General features: G+C 34.8%; 1 protein-coding gene across 2 annotated transcripts in view; it reads right to left on the bottom strand.

Annotated features, from left to right (window-relative positions):
• USP34 (ubiquitin specific peptidase 34) overlaps nucleotides 1-13,626 on the bottom strand; it is a 205,895-nt gene that overhangs the window by 8,794 nt on the left and 183,475 nt on the right. For both annotated transcript variants that reach the window (XM_019717509.3, XM_019717506.3), the window contains 7 exons: nucleotides 12,660-12,817; nucleotides 10,883-10,961; nucleotides 7,878-8,004; nucleotides 7,138-7,245; nucleotides 5,650-5,754; nucleotides 5,405-5,529; nucleotides 4,279-4,402 (listed from right to left, as the gene is read on the bottom strand). In XM_019717509.3, the coding sequence (XP_019573068.3) occupies nucleotides 4,279-4,402; nucleotides 5,405-5,529; nucleotides 5,650-5,754; nucleotides 7,138-7,245; nucleotides 7,878-8,004; nucleotides 10,883-10,961; nucleotides 12,660-12,817 (826 nt within the window). The remainder of the gene's footprint in view (nucleotides 1-4,278; nucleotides 4,403-5,404; nucleotides 5,530-5,649; nucleotides 5,755-7,137; nucleotides 7,246-7,877; nucleotides 8,005-10,882; nucleotides 10,962-12,659; nucleotides 12,818-13,626) is intronic.

The raw sequence follows: 13,626 nt of genomic DNA, 5'->3' as shown, positions 1-13,626 counted from the left end.
TACATCATAATATTACTTGCAAAAAAAAAGTCTATTTTTTACTTTCATTTACTAACAGATTAAGAAAACTTTGAAAAACAATGTTAAATAATAAAGGTGATAGAGATTCTTTTTTCTGAAAATAAAATTTAATTCAATGATGAAATCTAGGGATTTGTTATTAAGATTAATTCGACTTGAGCATCTTGTTGTTAATTCTGCATGAACTATGGCACCTAAAAAAATGGTATTAAGAGTTTTACAGTATCAGTTTTCTATATTACTTTTAAAACATTTTTCCCAAATATGAAAGCAAAGCATGATCATTACAATAATTTAAACCTTACAGCTATTTAACCTAGAAAATGAAAACACTCCCTTATTTTATCCTTATACAGCTAGAGTATAATCTTTTGTTTTTTTTGTTTTTTGGCATACACCGAGTGATTTTTCCCTTTGTTTAAAAGAATAGTCATATTCTGCAGTTTTCCAATTTGCTTTTTTCATGTAATCCAAGGTCAATTCCTATCTTTTTATTCTGAAGACCGTATGGTATCGATGAACTATGTTTTACTTAATAAGCTTCTACTGATGGACATTGGGTTGTTTCCAATTTGTATTTAATACAAACCAAGTGAAAACGGACATCTTATGTATGTTGTTGTACACTCTTATGATGAGTAGGGTGGATTCCTAGATCTGGTATTGCTGGGTCAAAGGGCATGAACAATCTAAATTTATAATGCCAAATGGCCTCCCAGACTGACTTCATTATAAAACTTCTTTCCCCAAACTATTTAAATATGCATATCATCTAAACTTTAACTCAGAGTTGAAAAAAAAAGGAGCGAAATCATTGTTGGCTTTATTAGCAACATGAGGCAACTTTTCATAGTTACCAAGTGTGTGAGTGTGTGTGTGTGTGTACTTCCTGTTCATGTCCTTTATGTTCTTTACCCATCACACTGAATCCAAAAAATTCTTTGTAGTTTGGCAATACTAATTATTTATCTGTTAAGAGTAAACCGTTTTTCCCATTAGCTGTTTATATTTTAATTCAATTTGTATCATTTTTAAACATTATTTTCAATTTTTATGTAGACAAAATTTTCAATTTCTTATTTTACTGTTTCTGGGTTTTGTGTCCTGCTTAATTAACATTATCTTTCAAATCTTAAGGTGGTATCCACATAATATCTTTTTCTTTAATATTTGTATGATTTTACTTTTTACAATTAATCCTCCTGGAATGTACCTGGTCTAAGGAGTGAAGTAGGTATTAAATACTCCCCTACGCCCCCATCCCCAGATAGCTAACCAATGATGTCAACACCACCATTCACCACTAATGTGATATATCCTCATGTAGCCTTATGTTTGTTTTGGGGCTGTTTTTCCACTGTCTGCCTATGTTACGTCCGTATCTGCATCACATGATTTTAATCATTGTAGTTTACTTTTACTTAAGAAAGGGGAGAAAATAAACTCATATTTGCTGTTTTTATGCCTCCCGGAAAGGATAAACAAAAAATGAATAAAAGTGGTGGGAGGCAGGTCTGTGAGTGATACAAAAATGTGTATATTTTTGATATTGTTTTAAATTGTGAACTATGTATATAGACTACATACTAAGAAATAAAAAATCACTATCTTTAGTATTTTAGAAATCAAAAGTGCCAGTCCCTCTTACTATTATTCTTTTTCAGAATTTTTCTGGCTAAACTCTGTTACTTTTAAATACCACAATACTGTGGTTTCAGACACAGTTATTTCATACGGCAGTCAGCAGCTGTGTTCACTCTCCCTGAATTCTCTCCCCAGTTCTCTTACCTAAAACCCTATATGCCTGACTGTCCTCACTTTAAAAGTACTTCAACACTCCCTTTGTTTACTACTTAGTACTTGCAACTCTATCCCCTGAAATTCTGATCTACAATTATTACATAATTCCTTTTTATCCCCTAAGGAATCTTAAAATCTGCTCAGTTACCCATATAAGAATTACCACAAAGACTTATCTTCAACACTGGAAATGACTTGCAATCTAATATCGGTCTTGAGACAATCCATCTATGGTCACAATATCCTGGCCCTTGGACCATTTAACCTCAAGGCTCACATGATTAAGGACACAACCAATTTAAACTTATCCTTTCCTCTCCTTGTTGCCAAATATAATTTCCTAAAGACATTATACAAATTAAAACTCCCTATCAACTCTCGGTTTCCCGTTACACTCATTAATGTGGGCTTTGCTGTTCTCAAGCCTCTTTCCAGGTGCCTCTCCCTGGAAAGAATCATTTCAGCTGGAAGGACTTAACTTCAAACACTGGGACATAATCTCTCCATTTACAAGAGGCGGAAGGAAAGCACTGTTTTAGGTCTTTGTCTCACCTTCATATCCAAAATAATGTCCAATTTTCTGCATTAACTAAGTTATAACCATGAAAAATATCTTTCCTGCTCAATTTGTGATGGTTCTGGTTTATGTCGAGAGCTGTGCTATTGAATACAGTAGCCACCAGACACATCTGGCTATTTAAATTTATCTAAAACCAAATAAAAATTCAGTTCCTTAATTACATTTCAGATCCTCAACACTCACATGACTAGTGGCTATCATACCGTGAATGGTGATGTAACTGGAGAATATTTCCACCCTTGTAGAAAGTTCCATAAAATAGTGCTTGTGCAGAGAACTAAAGCCTGGAGGCAGCATCAACAGTGACTCATGATTATAAGAGCTAGGAGAGTATCAAATATTATGAAAGCTGATTCAGCTAATGTGAATGGCTAAGTGTGTGTCCTGTCCTTCCCTCCTCCTCCTTCCTTCCATGTTTAACTTCCCTGAAACTGTGTATTTGTGTTGAGGGGGAAGACAGTTCCAAACAGGGTAGAACATTCATTATTTGGTCAGCGCTGTTCAAGTATCTAAAATAATGCCTTACCTAATTTTTTGTATAAATCATATGAACAAAATAAGCAAGACTTTTCTTAAGGTCAGTATCTTGTAAGTCTTATCCTTATCTGGGAGCAAGCCTGTGTTATTAGAACTCCTGGATATTCTCTCAGACCTGATCATTGCCACTACTAGGTTTTAGCTTTTAACCAAGTGCCACAACCCAATCGTGTAATCATGAAATGGCCATGAGCAGATCCTCATCCCTCCCACCACTGCCCATGTTGGCACTTCAGCCACACATAAAACCAGCTAACGATAACAGGTGGAAGGAACAACCTTGCAAATCCAAGATGCTCTAATCACTTACCAATAAGATGGTTTTTCTGAAGAGGAATTATCCCTGACAGCAGTTACCACTTCCTTCTTCTTGGATAATGAAACCTAAAGTAAGTTCACCTCTTTTGCCCTCCCTATAGTGGATGAAAACCTTTTCCACAGGAAGGAAGGGGAAGTGATTGCGAAGGAGCACAAGGGTACTCCCAGCGTGTGGTAATATTCTAGTTCTTGATCTGGGTGGTGGTTCCATGAGTATTTTACTTCCCATGCTCTGAAACAAAACTACAGAACTGGACAAGATCCTGGGCCATCCCTAAAGAATTAAGAAACACAGATCCTGGAGGTTCTGAGATAGGGGGACATCTGAAGGAAGACTACATGTCTTCCAAAGACTTATCAGCTAGCAAAAGTTACCCAATGGCAGGGAGCATTCTCTAACAGTTCTTAGGCATATCCTTGGAGAGACAATTATCAAAAAATTTGAATTTTCTTCCCCCTTCATAATTCACTGGTTTTGTTTTCTATTTCTCATGTATTCCTTTTCAAATTGCCCTTCTTCTTACTCACCTATTTTATGAGACTTACCTCCTAATTTACTCATATATGCACCTCTGCTTCACCCTGGCAAGCCCACTCAGCTTGTTCTCGGCCAGCTCCAAAGCACAGCTGGCACTACAGATCTCATCTCACCCTCAAGATTAGGGCTGGGGAAGCCCATCTAAGCCTGTCTCCCTAAGCAGAGCAGTTTTAGTTTTTGAAATTCTGCTGGGCAGGTGGAGGAGGACTTGGGCTTCTATGCACAAAAGTGATCAGCCCTACTCCACACTCCTTTATAGGCCAGCTGAAACTCTGGGCAAAACTATTCAATGGAAACCAGTAAGTTGGTGTTTTCTTAATAAAAATAAAAATGTTCCCAAGAATAATTAATATTTTTAAACATTCATTTTAAAAAAGAAAAAAAAGGATTGATTGTCTCTTTTTTTTTTCTCTCTCTCCCCTTTCTGAATGGGTAGGGGCTTAAAATAATTCAGTGGAATTTACTGCTCATCTTTTATACTTACTCAGCTTAACTAATGTTTCAGTAAATTTTTCACAGTTGATTGCAACTCGGCATAAGAGATGGATGAATTGATGGTAAGAAAAGAAGTAGTCTAGCAGCATACGATCATAAACGTCATCTTTGCCCTGAAGGTTAAAGATGATAAAATGGTTGCACTTAAATTGTATAAGTTAAAGAGCATATTTTGTGCAAATGTAATACGTTTAACTAAAAAGCTGATTAAATATTTAAATTCTATAAGAACCTAGTTTTAAATTCCAAGTTTCTAGTAATATTAAGATCTTAATTGTCACAAGTTTATTTTCAGTGTGCAAATGCTGTCAATTAAAATTACCCATTATTTCTATATACTTTAATAAAGTAAAATTACTGTAAGATTTTTAAATGTGACACTGTAGTTCTATAGACATATCATCAAGAATGAATTAAATTTGATTTTTGAAATAGATTCAAAATTCTTCAGTAATGCTTACTGTAATGTTAATTATTTTTAATACTTTATCTTATAAGAACTTAAGTATATTTAAGATCCAAAGACAGCGGGCAAGGGAGAGTGTGAATGAAGTGGGGTGAAGAAGGATAAAGGGGGAAAATTGTTTTAAAAAATGTTGAAACTGAAATAAATTATGCTGTGTCAATGTACCTTCTCTCTATAATTTAGAATTAGCATTAGTTTAGAATAAGCATTAGAGGAAAAAAATCAGACTACAATAATAATAAATCTATCAATTGTGACATAAGGCTTAGGTCAAAGGATTACAATTAAAGGGCAATAAAAGAGATCATTGATTATATGGCCAAATTTAAACAACATTAAGTACCTAACTTGACTTTTCAGGTTTAGATATATGACCCAGATATAATTTAGCCTAGTGATAAATACTAAAAGGCTTTCTATTAGGGTTATTTTTTGAGGGGGAAAAAAACTTACTACTTGTGCTTATTGTTGATTTTGCAAATATTCAACCAACATTTCAGAGCACTAAAAGGAAAAAGTCCAAATGAGTCTAATCTTTTTAGGATCCACAGAATAGTTATTTACATCTAATATATTCGTAACTGCCACTGGGAAAATTTCAAATTACTATGTACTACAGAAACATGGTTTTCCTGGCATCCCAACATACCTTACTGGTTTCCACCATTGTGGGCAAGAGGCACATATTGAGTTCAGGGCGCGGAGGCCGAATATTGCTTTTCCCTCCTATTAGCTTGATATTTTCTCGACAAGGGAAATAAGGTCCAAGAGACACTAAGACATTAAAAGTAAGTATACAATAAGAATAAATGGAAAAAATAAATCTCCATGCTTCAGTGTGCAGAAAGATTAAATGCCAACCATATTCAAGTATTGTGCTAGATGAATACATACTTGGTATATTACTGTGATGGTAAGTACAATGGTTGTGTTGTAGAAATGGAACCAGAGTATGAAGAAAGTCATGGGGACTCAAAAGCACAAGTTCCTTGAGGACATCTGAAAATAAAAACACAATTTGGGTATTAAAAAGTTGAACTATGTCTACCTTTTACTTTCAAACTCACAAACCCTGCTGGGATGACCAGTTGCAGTGTGGCAGCTGAAAAGGTTTGTGTCTAAAACTGTTTTAGCTCCTGACACTGGGAGTAACTTTGTCTGATGCTCAATCAAATCTGGATCAGCAGATCAGCAGAGTTACTAACCACAACAGGGTCATCATCATTTAGAAACCAAAGTTTAAAATTATCTGTATATTATTTATCCAAGAGAAGCATCATGGTGAAGTACACTGAGGGAAATATTTAATGCACATTATATGTCTTCATAAAACCAACCAAAGACAGCTTAGAAAGAAATCTAAGGTTCCAAGTTCTTCAGATCTGAGGGGTGATCCTTAATCTACCTTTAATGTTTCATGATGCCAGCTGGACTGATACTCATCCTCTAATCCCACAGGAGTAAAGCTCAGATGACAGGGTACCAGCAGAGTTTCTGGTGATCGGAGATTACTGCGTCCCTCCCCTCTGGCTGGAGAAGTGTAGGCCAGTAATTCCACAGAACATCAGTTGAATGTCTGCCAAGACTGACTGCTTATACATGTTATTTTGAGAAACTGTGAATAGTGATAAGTCTCTAAAGATGCCTTTTAAGGGGCTTCCATTGTAGTAAAAAAATCAATATAAATTTAAAATGGGGTATCCTTTAACATGCACAAATTATCATTTTATTATAAATGTGTAATCAATAAAAAGGCAGAATACTCAGGAGTCTAAGAATAGCTACTGTGTTTCCCCGAAAATAAGACCTAGCCAGACCATCAGCTCTAATGCGTCTTTTGGAGCAAAAATTAATGTAAGACCTAGTCATATCTTTACTATTTTACTATAAGACGGGCTCTTATGTAATATAATATAAGATGGGGTCTTATATTAATTTTGCTTCAAAAGACGCATTAGAGCTGATGGTCCGGCTAGGTCCTATTTTCGGGGGAACAGGGTCCTAAGAAGTATGTTTACGCAAAACAACTCAGTGAAATAGTATCACTACCTTTCACAATGTCAGTTTTACTTTGTAAACATATGCGTGATTCTACTTTGCTTATATAGGATCAGAAGATTTCAGAGCTGCAAGAGAGATAGAAATAACCTGAGGTCAAAGATCCCAGATATATGAAATGACTTGCCCATGATCAGACAGGTAATTATTGGCATGTCAGGGAATAAAACTTGATTTTCTTAGGACCTGCCGGCCAGTGTGAGTTAAACGTAAAAAGTACAAATGTCTTCCAAACCCTACAGAACACCATACATCACAAAAAATAACCCACAAAAATGTTCTTCCAGTAGGTTTTCACACAAGTATATTTTCTAAGTAACTTACCGATACAGGCATTTCTAAGTTCTGGAGGGCTATAGGAATTAAGAAGAGTTAACAGTTTATGGGCAAATTCAATTCGCTCCTGCCACTGGATTAATGCTTGTTTCACATCTGCAAATACAAAAGCATACAGAAATATGGCATTTGAGGTCAAACTTCCTCACAATTATTTTCTATTATAAACTACAGAATGCTAATACAAAGAAATTCAAATTAATTACATAAACATCTTGGGTGAAAGCTGTGACTTTTCATGAGGTGACTACTACTGTTAAACCTGCTCGATTTCTTAAAGCACATATTTTAGTGATGAATATATCCTATTTTCTAGGAATTTAAATAAAGTTCAGAGTTTACACTATCTTACAGGGACACAAAAGAGAGATATTTTATAGTTATTTCTCTTGAAACTAAAAATAATCTAATCTAAGCCATGAAGTTTCCAGCTTGGAGAACCTTCACAAAATACTCATGTTGTTACTGTGCTTGGAAACGTTTTCAAATCTCCTAAATCTTGACACTTATAGCATACGTTCCTATTTTTCAGGTAGGCATAAAGAAAATAAATGAGAGCATTCCAGCCCTTTATTGGGAGGTCATGAAAAGCATTTCTTCACCATTACCTCGCATTAGCCCCATCTTCTGTATATAAATTAGAGATAAAGTCTCCAAAGCATGCAGTTTAAAACATTTGTTTTGCTCTTTAATAGTTGAACAAAAATAAGAAATAGGAATGACCAAACCTTTTCTCTGAAGATATGGGCGTGTAGACTTCAACACTGAAAGGAATATTGACAGCAGTTCTACCAAGTCTCCAGTCACATGGCAAGCTGTGGCTTCATGATACATCATGTGCAGTGTGTTAAAAGACTGTAAGTGATTTAAAAAAATGGAAACTTCATTTCATTTCTACTTTATTGAGCCACAAAATGGTAGTGATCATCCTCTATTTCAGACTCAGAATACATATATATATGCATATGAGCACAAAGCAAATGTATGAGGTCTGACAAGTTCACGAACTCATCCTAGAAAAAGTGCTACATGCCTCATTGCTGAATATCACTATGGTCACCTCGAAGTACTCCCCTTGGAAAGCTATGCACCGATGTCAGTGCCTAGCCCACCCTTCAAAGCAATTTTGGAACTCTTTTTCTGGAATGGCCATCAGAGCCGTTGTCATATTACCCTTGATGTCCTGAATGTGAATGTCATCAAAATGTCTTCCTTTTAATAGTTTCTTTATCTTTGGGTAAATAAAGAAGCCATTGAGGGCCAGATCAGGTGAGTAGGGAGGGTGTGTTCCAATAGTTACGTATTTGTCTACTGGCTAAAAATTCCCTCACAGATACTGCCATGTGAGTTGTCACTGTCGTGATCCAAGAGCCATGAATTGGCAAAAAGTTCAGGTCATTTATGTCTAACTTTTTCACGCTGCCTTTTCAGCACTTCCAAATAGTAAACTTGGTTAACTGTCCAGTTGGCACAAATTCATAATGAATAATCCCTCTGATATCAAAAAGGTTAGCAACATCATTATGATTCTTGATGTGAACTGACGGAACTTTTCTGGTTGTGGAAAATTGGCTGACTTCCACTGTCCACTTCGACACTTTGTTTCAGGGTTGTATTGGTACACGCATGTTTCATCACCAGTAATAACATGCCCCAAAACATCGTCTTGTCTCTCCAAAAGGTCGTGGCAAACTTTGACTCTCCTTTGCTTTTGTTCATAGGTGAGAGCTCCCTTCAGGACCATTTTTGCAAATACCTTTCTCATGCCAAGGTTTTCAACTGTTTCTCTATTGATGTTTACTTGGTCTGTTAGGCTTCTCACAGTCAGCCAACAATTTTGACACACAATTCGACAAATTTTTGCAACGTTTTCATCAGTTCTGCTCATTACTGGCTGCCCTGAACTCTCTTCATCAGTGACTCATTCTCTCCCTTCAGAAAAACGCTTAACCCATTTGTACACTGCCATTTTCTTCATAGCATTATGCCCATAAACTTGGACTAACATGTCCCTGATTTCAGTTCCACTCTTGCCAAGTTTAATAAGAAATTCAATGTTTGTTTGTTGCTCTAATTCAAGCTGACATTCTCGCGATGGCACACAAAAACATGCAACAACGATAACTACCACTCAGCAAGACACCACCACATGTTGACACAAACACAGCTATGAGACACTGATATACCAGGGTTATAAAACCTTACCGACCTTTTTGCACAGTGCTGCCAATGTAAGGGCATGGTGGTAAGTTTGTGAACTTAATTTTGTCAGACTTCATATTTGCTTTCTATCCAAAAGTCAAATTCTCTCATTTAGCTCTTTTTAAATACAAAACAGTCCTCACTCTTCAGGGCTCTGATATTCTGTGTATACATTTTAGTCTGAAGGAACAATTTGTTTAACTAGCTTTTTATTTTATTTTTTGGTTGTTTGCTCTAAGACTGCAAGTCTTAGAGATTGCAAAGGAGCAGGTAACAACAGGAAGACTGGGGAGAACAGGTAACTGCTTTAACTTTCCAGGGCTTGTGAAGAAAGACAATGGTAACATGGCTGTCAGCCATACTCAAAATAGTAGGTCTGAAAGAGGTAAAAAGGGCTCAAAAAGGTAGGCATTCCTTTAATCATACTGGCTTGTTAAATCTATTAACTCCTTTACCTACATTAGCTTAATTACACCCTTAGTTTTTTTTCCTATTTCATTTTTCACCAAAGCATCTTTCATCTAATCCTTTCAGATCAGTTCCCCAAGTCTATATACTATTCAGAATTCAAAGATCAAACTTTGTAGCCTAGAATCTGTGGTGCTACATTAATCTAAACAATGTACTTGTGCGGCATTTAACCTGTAAGAAAGAGAGAACATGTCTGTCTTTTCACTGTTGTATTCCCAGTGCGTCACACAATGCCTGGCACAGAGTGGACATTCAAACATCTATTGAATGAAAGAATGAAGTTCTCACTACTCTTCTACCTCACATACCTTTTGTTTTAGCCAGACAGAAATACTTGGCATTTCTCAAATAAAACAAATACTTTCTTGCTTCTGTGCAAGATTATTAAAGTCATTTATTTAAAAGCTCTCCCACTTATCACTGCAAGCCCAAATTCTTCAAAGTGTAGTTTCAAATGTTGTATTCCTATTCTATCATACCATTAACTGAAAAACCATCCTACCTCTTAATCACATGGTATTCTTGGCATGTACTCTTTCATCTTATCTCCATTAGTAGACTAAAGGGTACAATGCACCTCTGTAGCCTTAAAATCAGCTCACAGTTATGGATGTTCAAGAATTATGGGAAGAATGAATGGCTGATTTTAACCACCTCTAAGAGTCTCATTGGCTTCCTCTGATGATGCTAATCTCAGTTTCTGTAACGCTGTCAGACAAGCGAGCTCTTGAGAAATTTCATGTTCTTGATTAAATCACATGAATTTCTTCTGTTTCTATCCTTCCAAATGAAATGAATAAAACTAGTCTATTTCAAATGGTTGTTCTCAATACAAAATGAGGGGACAATCATGGGAAAAGAAAACAGTATCCTAAAAACTGTGACCTAATTATTCTTGGAATATAAATTAGCATTTAGTGAATCTGTATAATTAAAATCCAGATACCCTGTACAATAGTCTACAATAAACAAACTCCCCACAAAACAAGAAGTCTTGGTGAGAAAATTAAAATGGAATAAATCTATAGTGAAATACAGCAAAATACAGTCAAACACCGACCTCAGTCATCAGGATGAGCCCTCGATTAAACACAACCAGAAGTCTGTCTTCATCAGATTCTAACAGGATTCTGAAGGCACTAGAATACAGAAAGGCCAGTCTGAGAACTCCGAATCAGAACAAAACACTTAGGTGATTAAAAAAAAAAAAAAAAGTAAACTGTCATTTAGGCTCTCCCCTTTTCTACCTACAGAAGAGAGACCACTACATCTATTTCAATAAAAAACCCTCTAAGTATCTTAGAGAAAAGTTGTATTTATTAGTATCTAGTTACCTCTTAATTATCCAAATGGTGGAAGAGAGGGGTGATGGGAATATTTTAAGTTTCAGTATAAACAACGTTTATGGTTTTATCTTCTAAATTATGTAAGTTCTGGATAATAAAATACACTTGTATTACCAAAGCACTCATTAGCTGGTTATCGGGAAGAAAGATTAACACAAGGAGAAAATACATTAAAAACATGTTGGCTTTATAAGTAATTTATATAATAATCATCAAAAGTACTTGTATTACTCTTGTTAACAGAACTTATTTCATTGTTAGGTACTGAAAACTGACGTATACAGTATAAAACTGAAAATCCTTCCACTTTAATAAGATGTTTTCTTTCTTTTTTCAAAAAAGAATTAAGAAAGCTCCAAATCTTTTTTTGAAAATAAAGTAGTAAATCTTGTGAAAACAATGTATTCAAAATTGTCAAAATATTTTTAAAATTCCTTTAAAGAGTTCTGGCAAAATCATAGTTCATTTCATTTTGTGTACTAATAAAGATTCAAGTGGAAGTTTTCTGAAGATAATAATCTGAAATAATCTTATCTTGGGTTGAATAGTTTAAGATACTAGTGTCCAACAAACAAAAAAGAAAACAAACTCATAGACAAGGACAACAGAATGGTGGTTACCAGAGAGTAAGGGAGGTAGGGGGAGAATAAAAAGGATAAAGCAAGTCAAATACATGGTGAGGGAAGGAGACTAAGCACTCAATAGAGTATACAGATGTCATATTAGAAAGTTGTACACCTGAAATTTATTTAATGTTATTAACGAATGTTACCCCAATAAATTAAAAAATTTTAAAGATATTCTAGTGTTCAAGAAAGTACTGCCAAAAAATAAGTGACTAATAAAGGACATCATCTCCAAGTCTTACATGTAATATACAGAAGCATTTTAAGAAATTAACCTGGATTTTACTTCTATAGTTAAAGGGAATTATGTGTAATTTGTAGCAGTTCCTTTATAGCCATTCAAAAAACTTGTTGCTCTGAACAATTAATTGTATAGGTCATGTTTTGTTATTTTGCCTAATTCCTATAGTTAAAAAAAAAAAATTAGGTAGATCTGGGCTAAATAGAATGAAAATAATTTTAGCATTGAGACTCACCCATAGATGGAGAAAGCTATTTCTAGAGGCCTCTAGAATTGAACTGTTTAAGCATTAGTTTGGATGACTGCTATCGAAAAGAGGGGTCAAGTTTAAGCGGAAGATTTCACATTAAGGTTCCTTCCAACCCCAAGATTCTATGATTCTGATAAACCACAATCAAAAACCAAACAAAAACAAAACCTATTCAAAAGTAGCTCATTACATTTCAAAATATACATTCTTCCAACGTGACTAAATACATAAATGCTTCCCCAATAACCTTAAAGAATTGGTAAACTTTCAGTTATAATTTAAATTATTCCTCCTTAAGTGTCAAAAGTATGGTCCCCATCCCCTCATTTGGAAAAACAAAATAAACAAAAAAACAACAGAATATATATTTTTACCTTATTAAAGTAGTCCAGCAGGAGCGGCCATCTAAGCAACGTAAATAACAACTTATGGTTGTTTTCTTAAACTGTTTGATATCTTCTAATTCTTCTTCTCTCATATCTGGTCTCTGAGCTATAAACAGCTGCATCAGGTTAAATAGTTCTTCCACTGCCTAAAAAGGGAAATAAGCATTTCGGTGATCTTTTAACCCTGTAACATTTCAGAATATTTGCTTCTCATTTCTGAATGTTATGCTCATTAGCCAGCTCTTAAAATTACACAAATAAGTTAGATTACACTGCCATTCAAGAATAGTTATAAAATTAGCAACAAATTCCACTTTAAAATTTTAATACGTAATTCACTAAAAGAATCTTAAAATAGAATTTCAGGAAGATTAAAAAATATAAATACAGTTCATTTTTCATCTTAATACTGTTTAAAGTACTAAGTTTTGTAACTTCAAATGTGCATCCAGAGACATGCTACAACAACCCTTTGCCCCGTTTTAATAAATGAGAAATCATTAAAGATTATACACCCCTCAATTAAACTTGAATTACGACTGTTTCTGAGAAAACCCTTTGTGCCGACATTTGGAATGATCTTTCTCGACTGATGGACGGTCACTTCAAGTTACCTGGCAAAAACTGATTTAATCACCATATTCATTAAAATCTCTAATAGATAAGTTCTACAATAAAAGATGTTACATTTCATTGATGTCAAGGGCAGGAAACAAAATTAAGTGGTAAATATTCTCATTCACCCAGCACTCTTCAAAGGTATATTTAACTATGGACATGTTTAGTAACTAAATCAAGTATTATTTATGTGAATGTGATAGAAACAAATCTACTGAATCTTAATAAATACTGTCCTGAGAGTCAGGAAGACTCATTCTTTTTCTTCTGTATTCTTACAGTCTTGGCTTTCAACCTTTGTTGGTGGTTAATACAATCATTTCCTTTATTACAGGCA

The sequence above is a fragment of the Rhinolophus sinicus genome, chromosome 2 (genome assembly GCF_057876585.1).
Source record: "Rhinolophus sinicus isolate RSI-liver-muscle chromosome 2, RSI-T2T, whole genome shotgun sequence".
In the NCBI taxonomy this organism is placed as follows: Eukaryota; Metazoa; Chordata; class Mammalia; order Chiroptera; family Rhinolophidae; genus Rhinolophus; species Rhinolophus sinicus.
Note: the sequence above shows the minus strand (reverse complement) of the source record. Positions and strands in the feature narration are given on the sequence as shown.